Source organism: Epinephelus lanceolatus, chromosome 22 (assembly GCF_041903045.1).
Source record: "Epinephelus lanceolatus isolate andai-2023 chromosome 22, ASM4190304v1, whole genome shotgun sequence".
In the NCBI taxonomy this organism is placed as follows: domain Eukaryota; kingdom Metazoa; phylum Chordata; class Actinopteri; order Perciformes; family Serranidae; genus Epinephelus; species Epinephelus lanceolatus.
Window position 1 is genome coordinate 32883782 of NC_135755.1, and position 23748 is coordinate 32907529.

Below are 23748 nucleotides of genomic sequence, written 5' to 3' on the forward strand. Positions count from 1 at the left end.
AATCGCTCGTAACGCGCCGCCCGTAACGCCCAAGTTTCAACGCCTGACCATTTTGTTAATTCGCGTGAGTAGCGGGGAAGCCGGCTGTGCTAACTGGAGCTAAGCTAGTGCTAACGTTCATAGTACAACCATTTTGCAAACTAATTAAAGACACATATTTACAGAACTTACCAAGTAGACCAGTCTCCTCGGCGTCTTTCACCCAAGCCTGCTCCTTTTTGTTGCGGTCTCTGTAGAGTAGACACATAGTATCATATAGCTCCGAGTAGCTACTGACGACCATGGCTGAGATAACCACCATCGCTGCTTTGTACCGTCGGAGGGCCAAACGCCGTCGTTTTTGGGTTCACCCTATCCCGCAGAAGCGCATCCAGCTTGGCGAGTATCACCACCTCCTCCAGGAACTCCGTCTGGATGATAGCCGCTTTCAGCGGTACTTCAGGCTGACTGGGGCCCAGTTTGAGGACCTGTTGGCGAGGGTTGGCGCCAGGATCTCCCGGCAGGACACCAGCTACAGGCGCTCCATTTCAGCTGCGGAGCGTCTGTCCATCTGTCTCCGGTTAGTAGCAGTTTATTACTGTATCAACAACTGGACGTTGTTGACACATGCCAGTGACGTCGGGAGAATCTCAACGCTGATTGGCTTTCGCGGCACAGCGTCACGCGAATTCGCCTCAAAAGTTCAATATTTTCAACTGGAGCGATCTTGATGCATGAATTTGCGAATTCGCGTTTGGTGGGAACACAGCATTAGGCCTAGTCTGCCGGAGGACCCCCCTATAATACACCGGGCACCTTCTCTCCTTCTCTCTCTCTCTCTCTCTCTCTCTCTCTCTCTCTCTCTCTCTCTCTCATATCCTATTACTGCATCTTGCTAACTCAGCCATTCTGGATGTCACTAACTCGGCTTCTTCTCCGGAGTCCACTGTCTCTCAGGTTAACTCATATCGCAGCGGTGCCTGGATAGTGTGATGTGTGTGGTTGTGCTGCTGCCGTGGTCCTGCCAGATGCCTCCTGCCCCTGCTGCTGCCATCATTAGTCATACTTCTACTGTTATTATACACATATGATTATTATCACACATGTATACTGCCAGATACTAATATATACTTTCAACATTGTACCACAGTAGCCAGAACTATAACGATAATATTATTACTTTCATTAATGCTGTTGTAAACTACTGTCATTACCGTCTGTCCTGCATCTCTCTCTCTCTCTCTCTCTCTCTCTCTCTGTCTCTCTCTCTGTCTCATTGTGTCATGCAGATTACTGTTAAATTATTATGCTGATCTGTTCTGTACGACATCTATTGCACGTCTGTCCGTCCTGGAAGAGGGATCCCTCCTCAGTTGCTCTTCCTGAGGTTTCTACCGTTTTATTTCCCCGTTAAAGGGTTTTTTTGGGGAGTTTTTCCTTATCCGCTGTGAGGGTCTTAAGGACAGAGGGATGTTGTATGCTGTAAAGCCCTGTGAGGCAAATTGTGATTTGTGATATTGGGCTTTATAAATAAAATTGATTGAAATTGATTGATTGATTTGACCAACTCTGAGTTTCGACATCAGGTTTGACAAAATAATGTCACACAGATTCTAAGCTCTGATTCCAAAGGCCTTTGCACACCAAGTCCATATTTTTCATTCGAAATCATTGCATGTTTAAAAATAAATAACATTTGTCACATCAGGCACGTTGAGTTCGATTTTTCTGTGTTTTTTTCACATCTGTCAAAAGGCTTTAAAGAGTTGCTTGACCCAGAAGCAGCCAAGAAAAAGTGGTGTAATCTGCGGGATCCATAGCTACATCCAAAACGAGAGAGGAAAATAAAATTTCATAACCCAGATTTGAGCCTACTTTCAACAGGTCAGATTGTAATATTCAGGCGAATGATGATGATGAGGAGGAGGATGTAATAGTGGATGAAGACCGTAGAAAGAGACGGAGAGGGAGCAACAGTGTGGAGACACAGAGGGAGGACAGCTCAGTCCTTCAGGTAGCTGCCGTACCAAATGCAAGGCACAGGCAAAGAGTGGTGCCAGCCACTTAGGTACCTCTAGAGGAGAGAAGGGAGGGTGCAAATGTGTCTTTCTGTTTTGTCTCATATTGCAAATATTTGGAGTCTGTGTGTAACGTTTTTATGCGTATTGATTTTTATCAGATGACGGATTTAAAAAACCCATATGGAAATTCGGACTTGGTGGGCAAAGGCCCTCAACTCTCAGAACTAAACATTGAGCTAGCAGCCGTCACTGACTGTCACTTCAGTTAATGTGACAGTAGATGCTATCAGCTGATGGGTTTAAATTGCATTTCTGTTTGGTTTAGAAAGATTGTGAAAAAAGTCAAGTTAAAGCCCTGCTAAGGCTGCATCTAACAATTATTAATATTGGTTAATCTGCAGGAGAAATACTTTATTAATGGTTTTATCCAGCTAACTCCATACCCTGGTTTCTTAGAGAATTCTGGTTTCTTATTTGCATGTAAACATATTGAATGATTATTAGGGTAGGGGAGGTACATTGACGTAACCAGCGTCATCGATTAAGAAAATAGGTGGGTTTGCAAAATGTGTGTAGGCGCGTCACAATAAAGTAGGCTGCACCCGGGGAAAGCACAGATTCCTCCATAACAAGCTGCAGCTGAAAACCTTGTTGCACCACAGGAGTGCAACTGCAGCGCACAGACGCTCAAAGTGAAAGCATCCTGGAGTGCTTTGTCAAGACAGCAGCAGAAAGCACCATCCTGTTTACTTTCTGTCCCCACCCAAGCTGAATATGTTAGGATTATAAACATGTGGAACGCGTTTCTGTTAGTAGTAGTTACTTAAACTTTCTGCACCACCGCTAAATATACCGCGTGCATCATCTAACATTGTTATTCTCGTGTTTTATATTTTCTGTTTACTTTATTGGCCACGCACAAGTCAGAACGGCCTAAACTACTGCTCCAGACTGCTGTGACTTCTGTGACTTCTATTAGTCTGCAAATTGTTTCAGTTCCTTTCCTCGCCCCACACTGGTGCAAAAATACATTTGCCAGTAATTATTTTAACTGTATATTACTCCAGTGATGAAATAAATCCATGTCTTGACCATTTTAAGTTTTAGGTCAAGTACCTAAGAAAAAATACTGATGGATTGCTTTTGAATTTGAGGTCCATCACTTTCTGATCAGGTATCTGACACATGGGGCCTATTATTTAATATTAATACTATCATAACACAACAGAGACATAGAAAATAGACTGATTTAAAATATGCTGCTATTATTGTTGATTTTAAAAAGAAATGATTGAATAAAATATTTAAATATTCATGAGAAAAGTTTTAGACATTTATTTTTGGGTTATTTAAGTGCTGTATTAAGCAAGTCATAAAAAAATCATCTTTAGAATAATCTATGAATTAGTCGTTAGATTAGTCTAATTGAAAAAAAAAATAACCCTTCAGCCCTTCAGAAAAAATAATTGTTAGGTGCAGTGGTTGTGGTTTGTGTGTTCATCAACTGTAAAACAGTTTCATAATGCAACACAGCTTTCAGGAGGATTTAAATTGCTGATTTGTATTTCAGGGTTCCATCAAGTAATCATTTTGCCCATAGTTGTGTTTGTTTGCGAAAAAGAAACCACAGTTTGTCTGCAGTTGACACAAGTTTGACACTGTTCTGAGATTATTTACTGTATGACTTGCAGCAGTTTCAGACTTGGTGTGTAGATTGGTGACTAAACTTGAGGCTGCATGTGCAGCGTTTTTGGATGAAAATACCCAGCTCTGTGTGTAAAGCCCCCCTCCCCGTCCCCCTCCTCCAGTGTCTGGCAGAAATCAAAGAGCTGCAGGAATTTGCCAGTAATTGTTTTACGATTCCTCAGAAATCATACCTACTTGTATAGATGGAGCACAAAGAAAGCAAGAGCCATGAAAGCTGCAGGCTGGCTGCTGCTGCTGGCATGAAAGGATGGGGAAGGGGAGGAGGTGCAGATAGACGGGGCAGCCACCACCAAATAACAGGAACTGAGCTGTAAATGCCGGCTCTCCCTCGGTTCAGTCAATGAAAGGAGGTTGGAGGAAGTGGTTTATTGAGGCATGGTTTATATGGGCTGTCTGTTGGCAGCTCTTTCACCCTTTCTCACTCGCCCCTGCCATAAAACATTTGTCTTTTATTTACAGCACCTCCACACCAGAGCTGGAAGATTTGAGTCAGGAATCACTAAAGGAGCCATGAGCTCCCTTTTCGTCAAAGAAACTAACTTTAGCTGGTACTGTACCATTTTGTTAGTGTGGTTTAATTTAATCTATTAGTCCATCAACAGAAAATAAATCAGAATTTAGTCATTCCAGAAGTCATTTGTCAAGCAAAACGCCAAACATTCTGTGGTTCCAGCTTCTCAAATGGGAGGATTTGCTGCTTTTCTCTGTTTGTGTATCACCGCTGTGTGAATCTTTGGGTTTGTACTGTTGGCTTTGGCTGCTGGGAAATTGTGTCTGGAAATTATTTGTATTTTATTGATTAATGGAAAAAAATAATTGACTGATCAGTTGGTAAGGAAAATAAATCTGTTGCACATCAGGCTCAATTCTCAATGTTGAACTTTAAGTAGAACATCTTTTCTATATTAATATTAAGATGAACATATTGTAATAAGAAGAAGCCTTTGATTCTGTTTATAAAAGACCAGCTAACTTGTTTGCTTCTTTTAGATTTAGCTATCCTTCATTGTGCACCAAGGCAGATTAAAATTGTGCTGTTGATGGTTCTGTGAGCAATGAATTGCACATTGAATGTTTTTTTTCTTTGGGCTCAGTATGTATGAAAGGGATTTGCCATTAACCTTCCATAAAGTTTAAAAGAAAAGCTTAAACCCTACGCAGCAGAGGAAGAGATATTCTGACTTTAAAGGTCCAGTGTGCAGGATTTAGTGGCATCTAGTGTTGAGGTTGCAGATTGCAACCAACTGAAACTTTTACCTTGCCCTAGGCGTGTATGAGAACTATGGTGGCTGACACAAAAATGTGAAAACATGATAATGCGACTGCCCTCTAGAGTCAGTGTTTGGTTTGTCCGTTCTGAGCTACTGTAGGTAAACTTTCCGGACTTTGTGGAAGAGGACCTGCTCCATACGTAGACATAAATGGCTCATTGGCAGTCAACCTCCCAACCAGGTTGCATTTCACCACAGTAAGAAAAAAATCATACGTCATCACAGCCCTAGTCTTAAGATGCCTTGTTTTGACCATCCAATAATCCAAAATCCAAAGAGAGTTAATTTACAAATAAATAAAAAATATAAAAGCAGCAAAATTGAGAAGCCAGAGAGGGATAGGGATTGGGGTCGGGGAAATGATTGATTCTTAGATGCATCGTGATGTAGACTTGGACAATTCGGGGTCGGTCTCATTCATTTGACATCCACAGATGTCAATAACTGATTTTCTAAATATTTGTTAATATCGTGATGTTGCAGAATGAACAAGGCAGAATTCAACCACGAGAGCAGTGCAGCACCTGGACAGTCTACAGCTCGGCACACACTAGAGTTTACTTGTAATTCATTTTCACAAAAGGCAGTGGTTGCAAGCGTGTTTTAATTTAACATCTGAATTAGCAAGACAACTGTGAAGTATATTATGGATACTTTCTACGCCATCGCCCAGAGAATAACGTTAACAGAGCAGAGCAGTGATCATCAGTAATGATAACAAACGAGACGGGTAGACCAACAAAAAAAAATCATTAATAAATGTGGATAACTTGTCGAAATAAAAAGGCTGCGGACCATTTATCATACAACAGTACATGAATGGCATACCGTTTCCTATGAAATATCTAAACACTGGACACTACCCTGGTGTAAATATTCCTCTAAAGATTAGTGTGTGCAGGCCAAAATTATAAATTGTTCACAAGAAATATCATAACCTTACATGCAGATTCTCTCCAGTGCTACTTAGTATATGTTATCTGCTCCCCAGAGGATGATAAGTAGAGTCCATAACGTTCCTTTTGCACTGTCCTCAGGCTAAAATATTAGCACAGCATGCAGGATATCCCCTCATCTACTGGAAGTTTGCTATGAACATTTCCTGAACTTCCTAATGAGGTGACCCCTTTTGATTTTAATGATGCCATAACCTTTCTGTTAGCCCCCTCTACAGATCTAACAACTGTTAGTAAAATCAACAGTAGATTTAGCACAGCTGCATGTTCACCAACATGTCTGTACATGTAAGGTCTGAGGGAGCCCCAGCTGGAAGCTGTGAGGCTACATAGCACCTCCCATGCACATGTGGACCAAGAGTTAGGTACAAAACCGCCTCAGTTCATGGCTGTTATAGGTGGAGCCTGTTCACAGACATGATCCACATCTTTCAACAGACACACACATAGTGTTGTGACTGCTATAGCCCGATAGCCCAATATCACTGTTTGAGTTTTTTTTTAAAAAATGCATTAATTGTCCAGTGCTTTACGTAAATACAAACATTACCAAGCAATCTTGACATGGATCCTGTAGAGGATGTTTTTGTAATTGCGACCAAGATACACACTGAGCCAGGCACTTAACAGCATAAAAACAAACTTGTCAGACAAACTGTAAATGTCACACAGATTGTGTTACCTCAGACATATCTTTGACATTTCTTGTCATGTATCAGCAGACATTGCAGCATACACCGATACTGATACAGATTATCTGATAAGATTAAATCAGATGCAGTATATCTATAATTATTATAATAATTATAATTATTTTGTAGATACAATTTTTTTTAATGCCAACACATCCACTGATTATAAGCTAATATAAGTCTGGTTGGTTCATCAGTCTAGCTCTAGTGGTTACCATTAGGGATGCACAATATTGGATTTTTTTGCCTATGTCCAATATGCTGATATCTAACAACTTATTTGGCCGATAACCAATACCGATATCAATATATCAACTTTTTTCTGCACCTAATTTTAGTGATCATCAAGTCTCTACTGCAGTGGGATTAACATCATATTTTGCATTATGGAGACATGAAATACAATACTTTTCAATGTATGTAATATCCATGCATTGTGCAAAATAAGAAAAAGCATGTTTGCCCTTAAGGATGGCTGCAGAGGCCTCCAAGCTGGGTTGGACGATATGATGTATGCCTTTAGAATATAAATTTGTCAAGTGTCAGAGCTTTTGTTGTACCATTTATACTGTGGTAGCCAGCCATTTAATGTCTTTGGTTGTATTAGGTTTATGCGGGCAGTGTTGTTGCATCAATTTGATGACGTGCTTAGATTTGCCAGGCATCTAATTGAGGGCATATATATTGGCAAATCACAGATTTTTCAAATTGGTGAAGATGTCACTCAATGAGTAACAAGAAATTGCAGTACGGAAACACCAAAAATATGTTTGAGTAGTTTAGAAATAGCATTGTTGTGACATAGTTACATACCAGAGAACACTGACATCTTTGTCATCTATTCAGTATAGGGTTGTCATGAGAACCGATACTTCGTTACCAAGTCGATGCCAACACGCAAAAAATACGTCGATACCTCTTTTTTTTTTTTTTTTTGGTACTGTAAGTACCGGATACAACTTTGCCCTCAGTGGGCCGTAATCATTTAAATCTTTGTTTATGTTGAAAATGTAGTTTGTGACTATTCAGCCCCAGCATGTTGGCTGCACAAATTAGTCAAATGGAAATATTCATGTCTTGTGCATCATTTTATTCACATTTTTCCAAAATGCATTCTGATGTATTTGGTACTGTTAGAAATGTTTTAAATAAGTTCTGTGGTTTTGAGTGCACAGCTGGAGTCTGTAATGACTGATACATACAGCAAGCAACTGCAAAAACTGGGTTTTTTAACCTCTCAATAGTGATGCACCGATTTATCAGCTGATCGTCGGTATCTCGAGGCATCAGGCATTGATGACTACACAGTTCTTTCCTAAGATAAAATGAAACGAGATGAAACAGATGAATGCAATGATGAACTATTTATTTTTTAACAAAAATAAACAATTGTATGACAGCAGTTGAAATATTATGAAATACCTCCACACAGCAGATTCTCTTCTTCACTCCATGACGTATGATGTAGTGCGCGTCACAATAGATTTAAAGGGAAAGGATTGCCTCAGGTATAGGTTGCATTTTCCAATACCCAACTATTTTGATGATATCGGGGCCGATATTCGATCCAAATATCGGATCGGTGCATCCCTAATTCCTACTACAAAGTACCATCAGTATGGTAGTCTGCTGTAGGTATTTATGAAAAGACAAGAAGGATGTAGTCACAGGATGGGTTTGGGATAGGTGAGGGTAGCTTTAAGTTGGGGGCTGATAGGTTCTGATAGATCAACTGGAGGGGGCCAGGGTCACGATATGAAATGCCTAATTGTTTTCACGATTTAAAGCAATTGCTGCACAGTGCGGAGTTACATCTTGTAAGCTGAACGACTCTCTGAAAGAGCCCTTGAGAACATCAAATGTCAGAACAATCACAAATAATGGTTCTCCAGGGAGGTCTGGGAGTCTGTTGGCACACCTCATCCCACCATATGTGCTGTTTGTCAGTGACCTATCAGGAGCATCCCCTTGATTTTGACCCCCACCCCTACCCCTCGCTTCAGTCGTCCAATTCTCTAATCTGTTTTTGGTCCCAGGAGGTGGGTGCGGCTTCACACCTATGTGTTTTTAGTAGAGGATGTGCATATGGTGTTGTTTATGTATAATTTTTTTTTGTCATCCAATCTAACCTCTATTTCTTTATTGACAAATACGCTTCTGCCTGTGTTTTTGCATGCTTTACCTCCTGCTGGTGGGGTGAGAGGAGGATACTGTTGATAACCTGGTATGTTACCTCATATCAGCCCCAGTTTAACCAAATGATGATGCATAACACGGCGAGTAGTGATGTCATTTTCAACTTTTAACTGCCCCAGACCTGCCACCTGTTAGGCCACCTATCTAGTGAGTTGTCTTAAAATCTAAACTTGGATGTTTCTTGCGTTCTGGTCTTTAATCTTGGCAGATTAATCTTGAGCTTGTTTGGGTTCTTGGGTCTTGTTTTTAGCTGATTAGTGTGAGGTCATTTGGTTCAGCAGAGTTCTTGCAGGACCGTGGAGAAAAGTCTAGTGTGACGTTGTTTTTAAGGGACTGTGCTCAGTCAACCAGAGACACCATCCCTTCTGAGCTGCTAATCACCACCCTCCATTGTTAGAGCAGCTCATATCATGGTTACTCAATGTTTTTTGGACTGCTACACTGTCATATGACTGTGGTTTGTTCCAGGAAATGAGTACTACTCTGCTCCAAATGTTAATTTGTATTCCAAAGACTGTTTCATCACATTCATGCTTGAAATAAGTGATTATTTTTTCTCTTCATCTCTTTGGGTTTTTCTTTGAAGTACAGTGCGGACTACTTTGCTGTATGTAGTCGTCTATGTGGCGTGTACATTTACAGCTTGTAACAGAACACATGAGGCACCAGCTCAGTTTGTCTTTTCTTTGTATTGTTTCTTTGAAGTTGGCTTGGTTCTTTAGGACTAATGCTGGGTATCAAACCTCACTCCTTTTCTGGTACTAACCAAAGTGTGTCCTTAGCACCATCTTTAGCAACATTCAAGTTGTTTAAGTAAGGTGTAAAAAAGTATCTGTACTAAAACTCAAAGTACTGTATCAGCAAACATTTGATCCTTGATTAAGACACTAAGAGTAAAAACAGTTTCTTAGGATGCAGGAGGAAGTTGTCATTGGCCAGAACATCTTGATCAAAGAGTCACTGAGATACTTGTTTTAGGAGCTTTGTGACAGTTGTCTGGTGTTTCTACTGCAGTGGTTGTTCCTGGACCTTGTAGAAACTTGCTAAATCACTGTCATTAATAGTGAAATTATTGAGTTACGTCTATATACGTTTTAAATCTGCTCCGTTTTGATAATTTGTCTCATGTTTGTCTACCAAAAAAGTCAAATTACCTTGTTAAAAATTCTTAGTCACACATGTTCTCTTTCCCTCATATTGAATAATCTAAAATTATGAATATGCAGGTTTTTTTTATTATTATTTATTTATTTTCAAATTTCAAACTGCTGACACAAGATGTCTCCTACCGACGTTTCCACATCACACTTGTGTAAGTGCATATGGGTTATTCAGTGTCAAGTCAGATACAGGACTTTGTTTACATTTTAGATTTTGTTCAGAACAGTGCCCATTTTAAATAGGCCAGTTCAGAATGGGCTGATTGCTTTGCCTCTGGTCTTGCTGCTTGCAGCTTTCTTGAGACCCGCTCATCCAAACATCTTCACACTGGACACTGCACTTTATGGGTGTGAGAATGAAAGCATTCTGAAAGCTCCATCGCTGATGCTTGAAATGTTTGAGTTCATCAATGTAACATCTTCGGTCTCTCTGTTTCTTTATCTGTTAAAAATGTACTGTAGTGAGTGATGGAGAGCAAGCTGTAGAGCATGCCATTTAGCGATGTAACAGTTAATATGGGTCCCCCACAGGCTGCTGCGGACATGATGCTGACACGATGCAACAGCTCGGAGGAGGAGAGAATTTGCACCATAAGGCTCTGAGTTAAAGTTATGTTTTGCCTTCTGCTTAGAAGTTATAAATTTACAGCTCACAGCAACTTAATATGATGCAGTCTCTGGTTTTAGTTTGATATCTGCTGTCTGTACAAAGTGTTGTTGCACATTTATAATCCATATCAAGTGGCTGTCACTGTCACACTAAACGTCCTGTTCACCACAATTCAAACTCGAGATGGAAAAAACAGAACAGATAGTTGAATATTTGTATTAAACAGCCAAATTTGATTCGACTGGCATAATTCTGAGCCCTAACAGCCCTAATTAATAGTAAATCAGTCAGCCGAGGGAGCTCATATTTGAGCCACAAGCCTCACTAAAGAATTTCTTATTTTCAGTCTTGCCTTTTGTTTTATGGTCATGCATGTCGTCTAGCCCGGCCTCATTACTAACCAGTCTGTGTGGAAAGGGCAAATACATAGTGACTGGCATTGTTCTGTGATTGGCATCTTGGTTTAAACCAAGGCCATGTTAACAAACCATACGGCCCTGTCCCTCTGTGAAGGCTTCTGTGACCACTGGCAAGTTTTCTGTTACAGGTCAGTGGTTGCTTTGTGCATCTCTGCCTCTCAGACACTCCTTCAGATAATGGTAACCTTTTCAACCTGAAAACTACTGAACCCCAGCCAAGACGCTGCCCTGACTTCTCCCTGCACATTAGCTGGATTTCTCTGTGTCTTCATAGAGCTTTGGGGTTTTTCCTCTCATTTATAACATAACTTGGCCTGTCATTTGGATTTTTTCAGTTACAACACCACTAAAAAGTTTGTACAGTATTCAGACACTGTTCAGTGTCTGTATTGCTGAAGTGTGTTATTTCTTTAATTACTAGTAAAAGGTAAAATGCTACCATCAAAACACATGCAGGGTTTCCCTCAGGATGTTGTCTTTTGAAGGTGTTCAACCACATCTTGTCTCAAGATCAGTTTACTTTCAATCTAATAATGACAGGACAATAACTGAGCTCATTAAATATAATGCTTTTGCTTTGTGAAATAGAACGTTTGCGCTTTTTCCTGGAAAGTTGATGTGTTGTTTCATAAAAGTGTAATGTTTAGGGTTGTGACCAGGGATGCACCGATTTATCAGCTGAACATCGGTATCGACTGATACTCGCCTTATTGACTGACATAGGCTTATTGGCAAAAAGGTGACATTCACTGATCGCATTTGCTCATATGTTTCTGTTGTGTCACATCAATTTAAGCTAAAAAGCAGATCTCCAGACTAACGGCAACAAACTTAAATGAATGAGCAGGTACAAGAAGAATACTATGACTGTTGTGTGACAAGATGGCTAGTAGCAGCCGGCGTCCCGTAGTCCTGGGGACAATAGAAAACATGTTTGGGACAAACAGAGATGGTTCCTGGGACAGCGTCAGGATGAGAGAATGCAGTAAACTCATCATCATTGCATCAGAGAACACACACTATTGCTTCCTTGATAATACGACATTGTAAACAAAAAATCAGTGTCGAAATCAGCAGGAGGAGAGCTAGATAACATTAGCTGTTAGCAGCCAGAGGCCACAACTAACTGTTAATGGAGGTTGCCTTGAGTTACATTATGATGTGTTTCAGCTCTATTAAGTGAAAGTAAGTATTGGGTGAAGGTAAATAACATTCTCATGATGCGTTAAAATGTTATGTTGTAAAATGTAGTTTTTGGTGAGACACAAATAATAAAATAGTTTGAAGGAGACATTTGTTGATGTTTTCAGCAATGTAAAATGAATATTAGAGAGGCAACTCTGATATATATATATACTAAGAATGCTTTTGAAGCAGTCTTGGGGAAAAAAAACAAAAAACAAGACATTCTGCGGTTATACGGGGTATATCCCCCTCCGGTTGTTTACAATATACCCATCTATCAGCCAAAAGATCATTTGAATATGTAGGAGAGTATACCCGCTTCCTTCTTGGTAACCTACCCATCTACCTACTAGTACACCCACCTCATCAATTACCACTACACCACTGCATATACGGTATATTGACTAATAAATAACCAGAAATGCCAAACAAATGTTTGAGGACAGTTAGAAACTGTGTTTTCATAACAGAGTTTGTACATCAGGGAGTGCTTAAGAGATGATACATATCTCCGCCAGGTGTAAGCCTGAAGGGGATCATGTATTTGGTCGTGTGTGTGCATGCGTGCGTTAGTGTGTGTATCTGCTGTCCGCAGCTAATCTCACAAACTACTGGACCAATCAGCCTCATATTTTGTGTGCACATGTATGACTGTACACTCAAGGATCTGTCTTGGTTGTGATGATTCACAGTTGTTGATTGACTGTTATATGCCGTCATTGAGTGGTGACTCCCCTCTCCTCTTAACCAGCCAATAGCTCCCGCAAGTTTCTTGAAATTAGCTTTGCTCACAGCACAGGCCACATTTTGGCCTGTGCTGTGGCTCAAAAACTGACATCCATAGAAAATATTTGGTTTCATTTTAACCAGAGCATCTGCAGAGTTATTCCATACACAATTAGGGGTGTAACGATACATCGATCCATATCGATACATCGATTAATTGATTAACGATCCGATTACATTGATGCAAAATGAAAACATCGATCGATATCGTCATCTTAAAGATACACATTTATTTTGAAATTCAAATAGCACATCTGTGTCACCATTTCTGGGCAAGCGCGCCTCTGCTCAAACAACAAACAGAGCTCAGAAATAAAATGGTCAAATCATATTCTAGTTATTTTTGTGAGTTAATGTAAATGATTGTGTGATTGTGGGCATATGATATCGCGTCATATCGATCGCAGGCTCCTGAATCGAATCAAATCAAAATTGTATCGTGACAGACTTTGTGATATCGACAAACATCGTATCGTCATCCAAACAAATCGATATAATATCGTATCGTGATGAAGCTGGTGATTTACATCCCTATACACAATATGTTGTGATCCACTGAAGTTAGGCACAATATGAGATTAATGAATTACCATTTTTGTTATCCTTGCTGCCATTTTGACTGTTGGAGAGCTGGGAGGGACACTTCCACCTGGGTGCAGTTGTCCGCTGTCTGACAGCTCAGTCCTCCACACAGTGTCACACCACACTGGGAGAGTTTCAGAAGTGGAGCGTTTTGTAGACTTGTAGATTTAGATGATTTTGTCATATCTTCCTTGATATTTGTGCGTCTACCATAAGTGAATGAGAAGGGGATGTAGTTACATTTCTTTGTGTCTGTTTTTTTGTCATTTCCTGTGTTGTGCCACCTAGCAGAGATCTGCACTCTGCTGAGTGCACTGTTTTTGTTTTACAGTAAAATGCCCATTACATATCTTGGTCCTAATTTTTTGTCAACCAAATTTAAGGAATTCATATCAAGTTGTGTTTTTTTGTCTTTTATGAATGTTCCAAGTAAGAATCCAGCATTGGTCAGACCTTCATTTGGAGGTGTGCAAGTTCACTGTAACTTCACTGAAAACATCTCAGCATGACATCACGTCTACACAGTTATCCATGCACATCAGAAAAATATACCAGCCCATGTAAAGAGTTAATGCGCTTCAGTGTGAATTTTTCTTTCCATTATGGGGTGGTTGGGCTCATCTCCCTCTCCACCTCAGTTTATATTTGGTGTGGGAGTGAATGGGCTCTTTTAGCTGGGTGTAATTGAACCTGACCCACTTGCACAATTAACTCTAACCCATAATATTTGCTCAGTGGTATTGGGTTTTGGATGGCTTGGCCCCAGCAGTGAGGTCGACCTCAGCGTCGTCAGCTGAGCCATCAATCACTGCTGCTCCCTGAAGGGGCGGGGCTCCAAAATGAAACAAGAGAGCACAGTGATGATTAGATTGGTGTCAAAGGCTGGTAGGCGCTAAGGATGAGTCAGGGTATTACCGAGGTCACCTGCATCACTGAAAGCCAAGCTACCAGTTGTTTGCTTACAAACTCAGAGCATTTTTCTTGTGAGGTTTCCTTTATATTCTGTGTTTGTTCTCCAGCAGTCTGCTGTGTCCACTTTAGGATGAGTTTGGGACCAAGTACTTTTTGAGTGCCTGTCAAGAACTCAAGTTTGACACCAAATGCTTGGTCAGCTCTGTGCAGTAAAAATAAGCTTTGGGCCAAGGTAAATTATAACGTTATCACAAAGTGTTCAAACGTTCAGATGTAATCTTGTAAAATTTAGGTTTTGGTGAGAAACTTGAATAAATACAGTTGTTTGAAGGAAATATTTGTTTTCACAGCAACATAAATTAAATATTTTACAAAACAGATTATAAAATGATAACAGTGTAATAATAATAATAATAATAATAATGGCAACAACTATAGTGATAATCGTGATGATAATCAGTAATAAGTAATTGTGATAAAGCCTAATTCATGGTCCATTTACTATTGTTTGCTTAGGGCTAATTGATCAATTTTAATTTAATAAGCACTAGGGCTGTAGTCAACCAAAGAAAATCTTGGTCGACTAAAGTCGCACATAATCTTGAACCAATCGATTTGTCGAGAGAAAAAGAAAATCTGCACGTTATTTTTACTTCTGCACTTTTACGTCTGTCACTCTGCAGTTACTCCTCCAAAACACTAGTCGGCGGTGGAGGACTGTGTTAAGTGCTGTAAAGTTTAGTTCAAATCAAACTTTATTTATATAGTTGATTGAAAACACACATTAAATGTGGCTTAATAGAGACACTTTCAAACACAAGTATGCAAATTGGCTTCACTATAAATTGCAGAACTGACAGACAAATACTTGTCTTTATCTGGACACATTTCCCTCATCAATACAACATGCTAATGTTGTTAGCACAAGTCTATGGCGTTTTACATTGTATTAATTAGCCTAGCATCTAGCGATCTTTTCCTCTTCTCATATGAAACCAGCGACAACAGCAGCATCTAACAAAGGTAACGGCACATAATTTGGCTCCATTACAACTCACAACATTCACTGACAAAACATCTGTCTTATACTAAACACGTTTTCCAAGCAAATATAACATGCTACCGTTATTAGCGCCAGCCTATGGCATAGGGATGCACCGAATATTCAGTAACCGAATATATTAGGCCGAATATTGCAAAAAAATACACATTCGGTATTTGGTGGAATAAGTGAAAAGCAAGGCTGAATAATAGCGGTGTGTTTTGATAACGCAGTCAAACGGCTTGCGGTGACGGACGGAGTAAAATGTCGGCAGTGTGGCGATATTTTACTCTGTCCGTCATGCACTCGCATTTGCGACTAAAAATAGTTTTGCGCGAGCAAAATAAATCATTCAGCACGCTGTGCGAGTACAGATTTCAACCAGCAGCAGAAACGAAAGGCGAATCCCGCCGGTTGTGGGTTGAACGGGGGTCACAGACATAGACAGGAATGTATTCCTGTCAAATATGGCGGCCATAGGCTTACCGGCGACGGAGAAGTCCGGCTCCAATAATGTCCTCTTCTTGGTGTCATGACTGCCCAAAAGTACCTGGACAGCCGAGCCGTGGCAGCACACAGGTATGTGATGTGTCAGAGGAGAAGCAAGCTGTTCACACTTCTCTCTTTGTGGCAGGTAACGGCCGACAAACCTCACCGCACTTTAGGGACTGTTCTTTACTTATGAAGAGACTGTTCTTTACTTGTCAGGGAAGGAGGGTGGCTGGTTGATTTTTGGTTGATTTTTATTTTATTTATTTATTTTATTTTGATCCCCCCTATGTTCATCACGTATTGACGCTGTTTTTGAAGTATGAATAAGTCAATAAGTAATTTATTCAATTGAAATATCATTGATGTATTATAGAAAAGTGATTTATCTTTTTATAAATGACAAAAGGCACATCTGCCTCATTTTCGCTGTGGTATCGTGATACTACTCAGAACCGTGATACTTTCACTGGTATCGTACTGTGGGTCCCAATTTTGGTACCATGACAACACTAATCTGGAGGGGGTTCATCTGCAAAAACTAATGAAAAACTAAACAACGGTATTCGGTACTCGGTATTTGGTATTGGGCCAAGCGTTTAATTTTATTCGGCTTCGGCCACAAATTTTCATTTCGGTGCATCACTACTATGGCATTTTACATTGTTTAAATTAGCCTAGCAACGAGCGGAGATTTCCTCTGTTCCTATGAACCCAGTATAAATCCCTGAAGGATAAATCACACACAAGACAAAATGCTATTTTAGTGGAGGCTTTACTGTCTTCACAATTTATTGTTTCTTATCTGTGAAATACAGGTAAATACAAGCTTCGTTTCCACTGAGGGAAATGGTGTCAGTATACAGAAACTGACAGGAGGTCTGCGTCCCCATTTTTACAGGTAACTTAGCCTTGCCCCCCCCCCCCCCCCCCCCCACCCCGCCACAGGAAATAATGGATTAATCCTGGAAAGCTGTTGATGTAGCACTTTTCTCCTTATGAAAGTAACACGGCGATTGTTCGATTAATGAGAATTTGGTCGGACGAGAGCATAGCGACCAAATAATCGACTAGTCAACCAGGAGACTACAGCCCTAATAAGCACCACAGAGGAAGTCATTGAGATATTAATGAAAGTTCCCAAAATACTAGTGAGTGGAGCTTGAGTTAAGGCTTTCATTGTAGAGAATGACCTTGATTAACAATAGCTGTATATTGCAGTTAGAGCCGAAATGATTAATCGATTAGTCAGTCAACAATCAACTGTATTATCAGCCACACAGTTATTAGCTGATTGAGAAAGTAATCATCACATTACCTATTAATGAAAATTCATTAGTTGCAGACCTAATTATCTTTGCAATGTGTAAGCCTGGCGGGGAATGTATGTTTGGACATGTGTGAGTGTGTATCTGTCTGTCTGAAGCTAATCTGGCAAACTATTGAACCAATCAGCCTAATATTTTTTTGTGCACATGTATGACTGTATGCTCAGTAACCTCTTGTGGTTGTGATGATTCACAATTGTTGAAAAACTTGGTCTTTTCAATACCGTCACTGACTATTGACTCCTCTCTCCTCTTAACCAGCCAGTAGGTACCGCAAGTTTTTCGGAAATTTCCTTGGCTAAACAACAAGCCTTAACGTCTGTTGCAGAACACATTTTGGCCTTCGCAGTACGTCAGAAACTGACATCTGTTGAAAAGTTTGTTCTCGTTTTTAACTTAAGCATCTGCAGATTAATTCCATACCAGATATGTTCACTAAAGTTAGGCACAACATGAGGAGCGTAAATTGGTTGATTTCTTTCTCTTTGCTACCATTGACTGTGAGGAAGCAGGGGGGACAATTCCATGGGTGCCAGCTGTGCCGTGCTCAGCCCTCCATGGCTTCCCACCCAGTTGTGTTCTGTCCGCTGCATGGCTTCATACCACACCAGGAGTGTTAGAGAAGCACAGAGTTTTGGCTGCCTGATTTTATAGACTTGCAGATTTTGTTGATTTGGTCATTCTTATTTGATATTTCTGCTTCTACGATAAGTAAGTAAGCAGGATGTCACGTTAAATTTTTTGTCTTTTGTGTTAATTGTTTTTGTTTCCTACTTTGTTGTGCTGTAGCCTATAGACAAAGTTACTTCCGTGAACTCAAGGAAAGCAGCTAATGAGGTTCAGCAACTTACTGACTAACTTGTCACATTATAGTCTTCTGCTTCAAATTCCTGGATGCGGCAGTACAGCTGTAATGGTCTAATGGTGCCAGAGTATATTTTGAAGGTGCAGTATCATTGTTCCATTCTAAACAGAAAGCCCTGAATTAGGCATGTTAAAATAAGATGTCCAAAAAATGTCAAAGCTTTTTCTTTATTTTTTCTGAACTTGAAAGAACTTTTCAAGTCAGCCTGAATAATACATTTCACTGTGGTTGCTACAGACTTGTGACATCTTAACTATCCTCTATTCATGCTTTGCATCAGAGTGACATTACCTAAAGGTGAACCACAGCTAAGACTTGCTTTTATCCGCTCTTTCAGTAAAAACACCCAGGTCTCCAAATACAGGAACTTAATTGGTACCTTTCTGGGGAGTCTAGTGGGAGAGAGGCTGACAAACACACACCTCCAGGGAAGAACACCTGAGCTCTTGGAGAGTTTGTTTGTCTTTAAAGCCTGTGGGGACAAGGGGAGAAGTCTTCTCCTTGTCATGAGCTGAGTGGATTCACAAGCTTTAAAGGCCCTGGTTCACAGCTTTTGTCTTGATATCAGTGCAGACAATGGAAATAGGAGTTAATGAGACCTCATGAGAGCAGAGATGCAGGTTTAGTGGCTCAGTTCATTAAATGACAAGACTTTCAGAAGCAAAGGCAAAACTCGTATATTTTTGTGTCCAGAATAGTGAGAGAATGTGATAATTGTAATAATGTGTGTTCATCAGAGCTTCTGTCCCCCAGCAACCACCAACACTCACAGACACAGCGCTGCTGTGCGCTCCATAGTGATTGAAAGGAGGCAGCTGTTTTACTTTTTACAGAACTAAATGAATTTAAACCAGCCTCTCTGTTTTGTAAGTCACCTTGTGTTGAAGGTCAATGGCCTCTCTTTAATGGCAAATTTCTCTTTCATTTCAGTGTGCAAGGATCCACCATACAAAGTGGAGGAGTCTGGATACGCAGGCTTCATTTTGCCTATTGAAGTTTACTTCAAAAATAAGGTACATTTAACAATTCTACTCGCCAGCAAACTGTACGTTTTACATCTTCAACAGTAGATTCATTTTAAGTCCCTCAGTTTCTTAATGTGCTTTTGATATATGCCTTGGCTTAATAAGGAGGTTTTTACTTTTTTGTTTATTTATGGGCAGAGATGTCTGAAGAGTGTTTACCCAGGGACTGTTTTTATATAGTTTTTGAGGAATTTCTGCCTTTGTTTTATAGTGGATAGAAGAGAGGTGACAGGAAATGAGGGGAGGGAGAAGACTGACATGCGACCAACTTGAGCCAGGGACATTGCGTTCCTTTAGCCAGTGTTTAAACATAGGTGCAAGAGCTCCGTCTACGGATTGTGTTCCATCATAGTCTGTTTTAGCTGCTAATGCAAAAAAAAAAAAAAAAAAGGGGTATTACTTGCTTCAAATTGCAAGCATTCAAAGTGTTGCAGTGTGTGTATGTCTATGAAAGAGTGAGGCTGTAATGCACTGTCTTTGACAGTGTGGGATGCAGTTCAGTTTTTGCCATCTTGGTACAGAACACAGAGCCTTTTATTACGTTCAAGTATAGGCACAACTCATGACTAGGGCGGCACAATTAATCAAATATTATTCATGATCACAATTTTAATTTCACACAATTAAATGAATGTGATCAACTGTATATTGATGATTAAAATGCATGTTTCACTCATAGAAAACTCCTCTGCATATCAAGCTGCTACAGGCACACACCCTGCAGCGGCAGCTTGTGAAAAACTTCCCTGAATGTTGCGGCTGCAGACGGGTAAATTGAGAAATCATCTGTCCAATAACCACCATCATTCATTCTTTATTTGGAAGTATTTTGGATTTTTCCAGATGAGTAATTTTGGATCAACATGTTGAAGCAACTGAAAAAACACTCCAAACTGCAGTACAATGAATGCATGAAAGCCAATAAGAATAATGTCGATAACTTTACCTCACTAAATACCCATCTTCATCCAGCGTCATCTCAGACATCCATAACAGCAACACTGTACATATTACTGTCCCGTGACCACTGTTAAAAAGAATATATATATTGGTGGATTTTATTTTGACGCAAAATTTGTAGCACAACATGTAAGTAAGAGCAGCACTCGGGTTATTTAAATGTGAAAGTAAAATCAATAAATAATCATGATCTCAGTAGTGATCAAAATTTTATCATTTGGTCAAAACCGTGCAGCCCCTACTCTTAACCCCCTTCTGCATTATTTAAGACCGTAGTATTAATAAGCTCCAATGTTCGCAGTTCTTTTATCTGTACTTGAACATTTTGATGTAATTTATTATCACACTGCAGCATCTCCTCTGCTCTCTGTGTCAGGGCTGCTCCTCCAAGTAATGTTACACTTGTTATTGTAAGTGCAATAAAACCTCAGCAAGTATAAAGCCAATACTTTATCAATACACCTGTTCAACAGCCATAGAAAGTAATATTTCAATCTAACAGTTTAAGTGTTTCTCATAGTTTGACACTTATCTTAAGATATACCAGCACTGCCCGCAGGCAGTGAATCACATCAGCAGCAGAGGGGGGAGGAATGACTGATACTGACTGATGTCAATGCAGGGTGAAATATTAACACCCACTAATGCCGGTAGATTTTCCATTTGGTGAGTAAATGTTGGAAGGCTATCTGCCACACTGGCGGGTAAATGTTTATATCAAAATAGTCATGTAACTAATTACTATGCTGAGAGTCTTTACCATGTTTTGATGATATTCACAAGTGTGCTGCTCTGCTGCTCCTTTGCTGTCAGTGCTGATGTTTGACACACACACACACACACACACACACACACACACACACACACTACATGTGTTTTACTCGTGTCTAACCAGTGCCGCAAAACTGAACGCCTGGAGTGCTGCTAGTTTTGTGTCTCCGTTTACCGTACAGGACACCAGATGAACTGCTGAAATGCTTATGTGTAGCAGACAGGTGCGAGTTGCTTATGAAGGTAAAAAATAATACCACGGACTCTCCATAGTCTGAGCTAAGATGGCAAACTCTGTATTGCCACCACATTTGTTAATGGCAGTGAATTACAGCTTAACTTGTTCAGTACTTACATTTCACAATAAATGCCCTAGACATTTCCACTGCATTACTGATTGATTACTTCAGATGTTTTCTTGGCCAACAGTATAAGTTTGTACTTACCATAACATTTTATTATCTCAATGAAAAGCACTGAAACAAATATATATTTGACACAGAAACACACTTCATTATTTTGACCTGGAAAAAAATGCATGGCTGGTAGATTTTTTCATCTACCACTTTGGCCGGTGTGTCAGAAAGTTAATTTCAGATACTGGTACTGTGATGTCAAGAATATGACTTATCTTGCTGATATTTAAGATTTGTTTTGAGTGAGATATTGAGTTTATATAGTGACTTTGCTGTTGTAAACTGACTGTTACTAATCCTTGCCTCAATTTATTTGTTTTTTAAATACTGTTTTTATCGTTTAGTTTTGAAGTATAAAGAATCAAACCGATAAGGAGTATTGATAACAGTTGTAGTATCAATAAAATCCTATCGCTCCATCCCTATTCCTCTGTTGAAGTATGAAAAAGGAATAGGCTGAAGGTCAACAGCTTCATTACTAGCAGCATAATTTGAAGGAAAGATATTTTATTCAGGAATGTCAAACGATTACGTTTTTTAATCGCAATTCAACACTTTTTATCGCAGGTTTAAAATTTCAGAATTTTGCATTTCAAAACAGTTCTGAAGTCCAAATTAATAAGGTAAAGCAATTCTTACCAGCGTGTTTTGATTGGGAATCAAATGAATGCAAAAAATATATATTTTTTGATCGTGGATTTTAGATTTATATGTTTTAGATTAGCGCTGCACTGCTAATAACAGTGTGAAGAGACAAATAGCAGCACACAATTAACCCTCTGAGACCCACATACTGTAGACCCTTTTTTGTCTTTTTGAGGAGGACAGGGGATCTTTTGGGGGAGATAGCAGGTCAACAGAATATACCACATAGAAGTGGTAGAAGTTTTTCTCGTCTTTAATAAACATTGCATGCAAAAAAGTGTGTAGTTTGTGCCCAAAACTAACATAAAGTGGACAAGTCTATAAAGGGGAGACTCGTGGGTACCCACAAAACCCATTTTCATTAAGATATTTTGTGATGAGAAGTGCCTCTAATCTAGAGTTTTTGGAAAATAGTTGTGACATTTAAGTATGTGTAACTATATAGTGTGATAGAGGATCGATATCATACCTCTATAATTGACCATGGTCAACTTCACACTAAGTGCTTTGTTTTTTTTGGGATGTTATTTTTCCTTTATTCAAGGAGGGGAAAACAACTGCCAGAAAATCAAAATGGATTTGAGTTTCAGTTTCAGGATTTAATCTATTTTCCTTCTGGTATGACGACAAACTCTCTGCTCAGGTTTCAGAATTCACTATGGAGCTATGGCAAGTATAGAGACTGTCAAGTGTAGTACTATTTTACATGACTGAGTAGGTGCATGAGGTTGTGATATGACATTCCTTCTTGCAGAACAAATCCAAAAATACGTCCAAGTCAGTCCATAAAGTGGTACATTGGTATTTTTATTGATTTCCTAGTTGTGAGTAACTCACTGTAAATGTGCACATTCTGAAAAATCATGAACATTTTGGCAGTTTCCTCCCACATACGTAGCTTGAAATGCTTTGTAAGGCATATTTAAACTGTGAACACATCAGTTTAACTTTTGTTGTCCCACCGAAGAAATCACTCAACAACAACTCTGTCAGTTTGAAAGCAGTCTTGAAGGGATTGTGATGGTTTTGATAAAAGAATGTAATGTTGGTGATAGACTGACTGTGACTCTTCTCCTCTTTTCCCTCTCTGTGTGGATCGCCACTTCTCCTCAGGAAGAACCGAAGAAAGTTCGCTTTGATTACGACCTGTTCCTCCACCTGGAGGGCCACCCACCTGTCAATCATCTCCGCTGTGAGAAGCTAACCTTCAACAACCCAACAGAGGAGTTTCGTAGGAAGCTACTGAAAGCCGGCGGGGTAGGAGTGTGAGGGGGAGGCTGGGGCTTGACTGACATTTCTTAATGCAATACACCAACCTCTGCTGCAGCCCGCCCAGGAGGAAAAACTTTCATCTCTATTTTGGTGGGGAAAGTTGATGGAGTTCAGTGCTGTTTTTCCAGAAACACACCTGTACACACTCATGCAGTGTGACACATAGATACAGTTCTACACAATCAGCCTGCCTCTAATCAGCCAAAATCCAGTCCTGTAGATCTGCTGTTTTAAACTGATGGTAACTGGGATCAAGTGCCTTGCTAAGCATACTTTATCAATAAGTGGTTGAATCAAGACACTCATACAGTAGCACATAAATATTTCTTAATGTCAGCATATCCCATGAAAAAACTTGAGCCAACAATTTAGGTAAAAGTCAATGATTCAAGCCATGAGTTTCAGTCAGCGATTCAGTCAAATCACTGCATTTGTTTTTTTTTTTTTTTTAGCTGCATC

The 23748-nt window shown here is 39.8% G+C and overlaps 1 protein-coding gene across 2 annotated transcripts in view; it reads left to right on the forward strand.

Annotated features, from left to right (window-relative positions):
- mllt3 (MLLT3 super elongation complex subunit) overlaps positions 1-23748 on the forward strand; it is an 80217-nt gene that overhangs the window by 16479 nt on the left and 39990 nt on the right. For both annotated transcript variants that reach the window (XM_033610220.2, XM_033610221.2), the window contains exons 3-4: positions 19131-19213; positions 23131-23274. In XM_033610220.2, coding sequence (XP_033466111.1) covers positions 19131-19213; positions 23131-23274 — 227 coding nt within the window. The remainder of the gene's footprint in view (positions 1-19130; positions 19214-23130; positions 23275-23748) is intronic.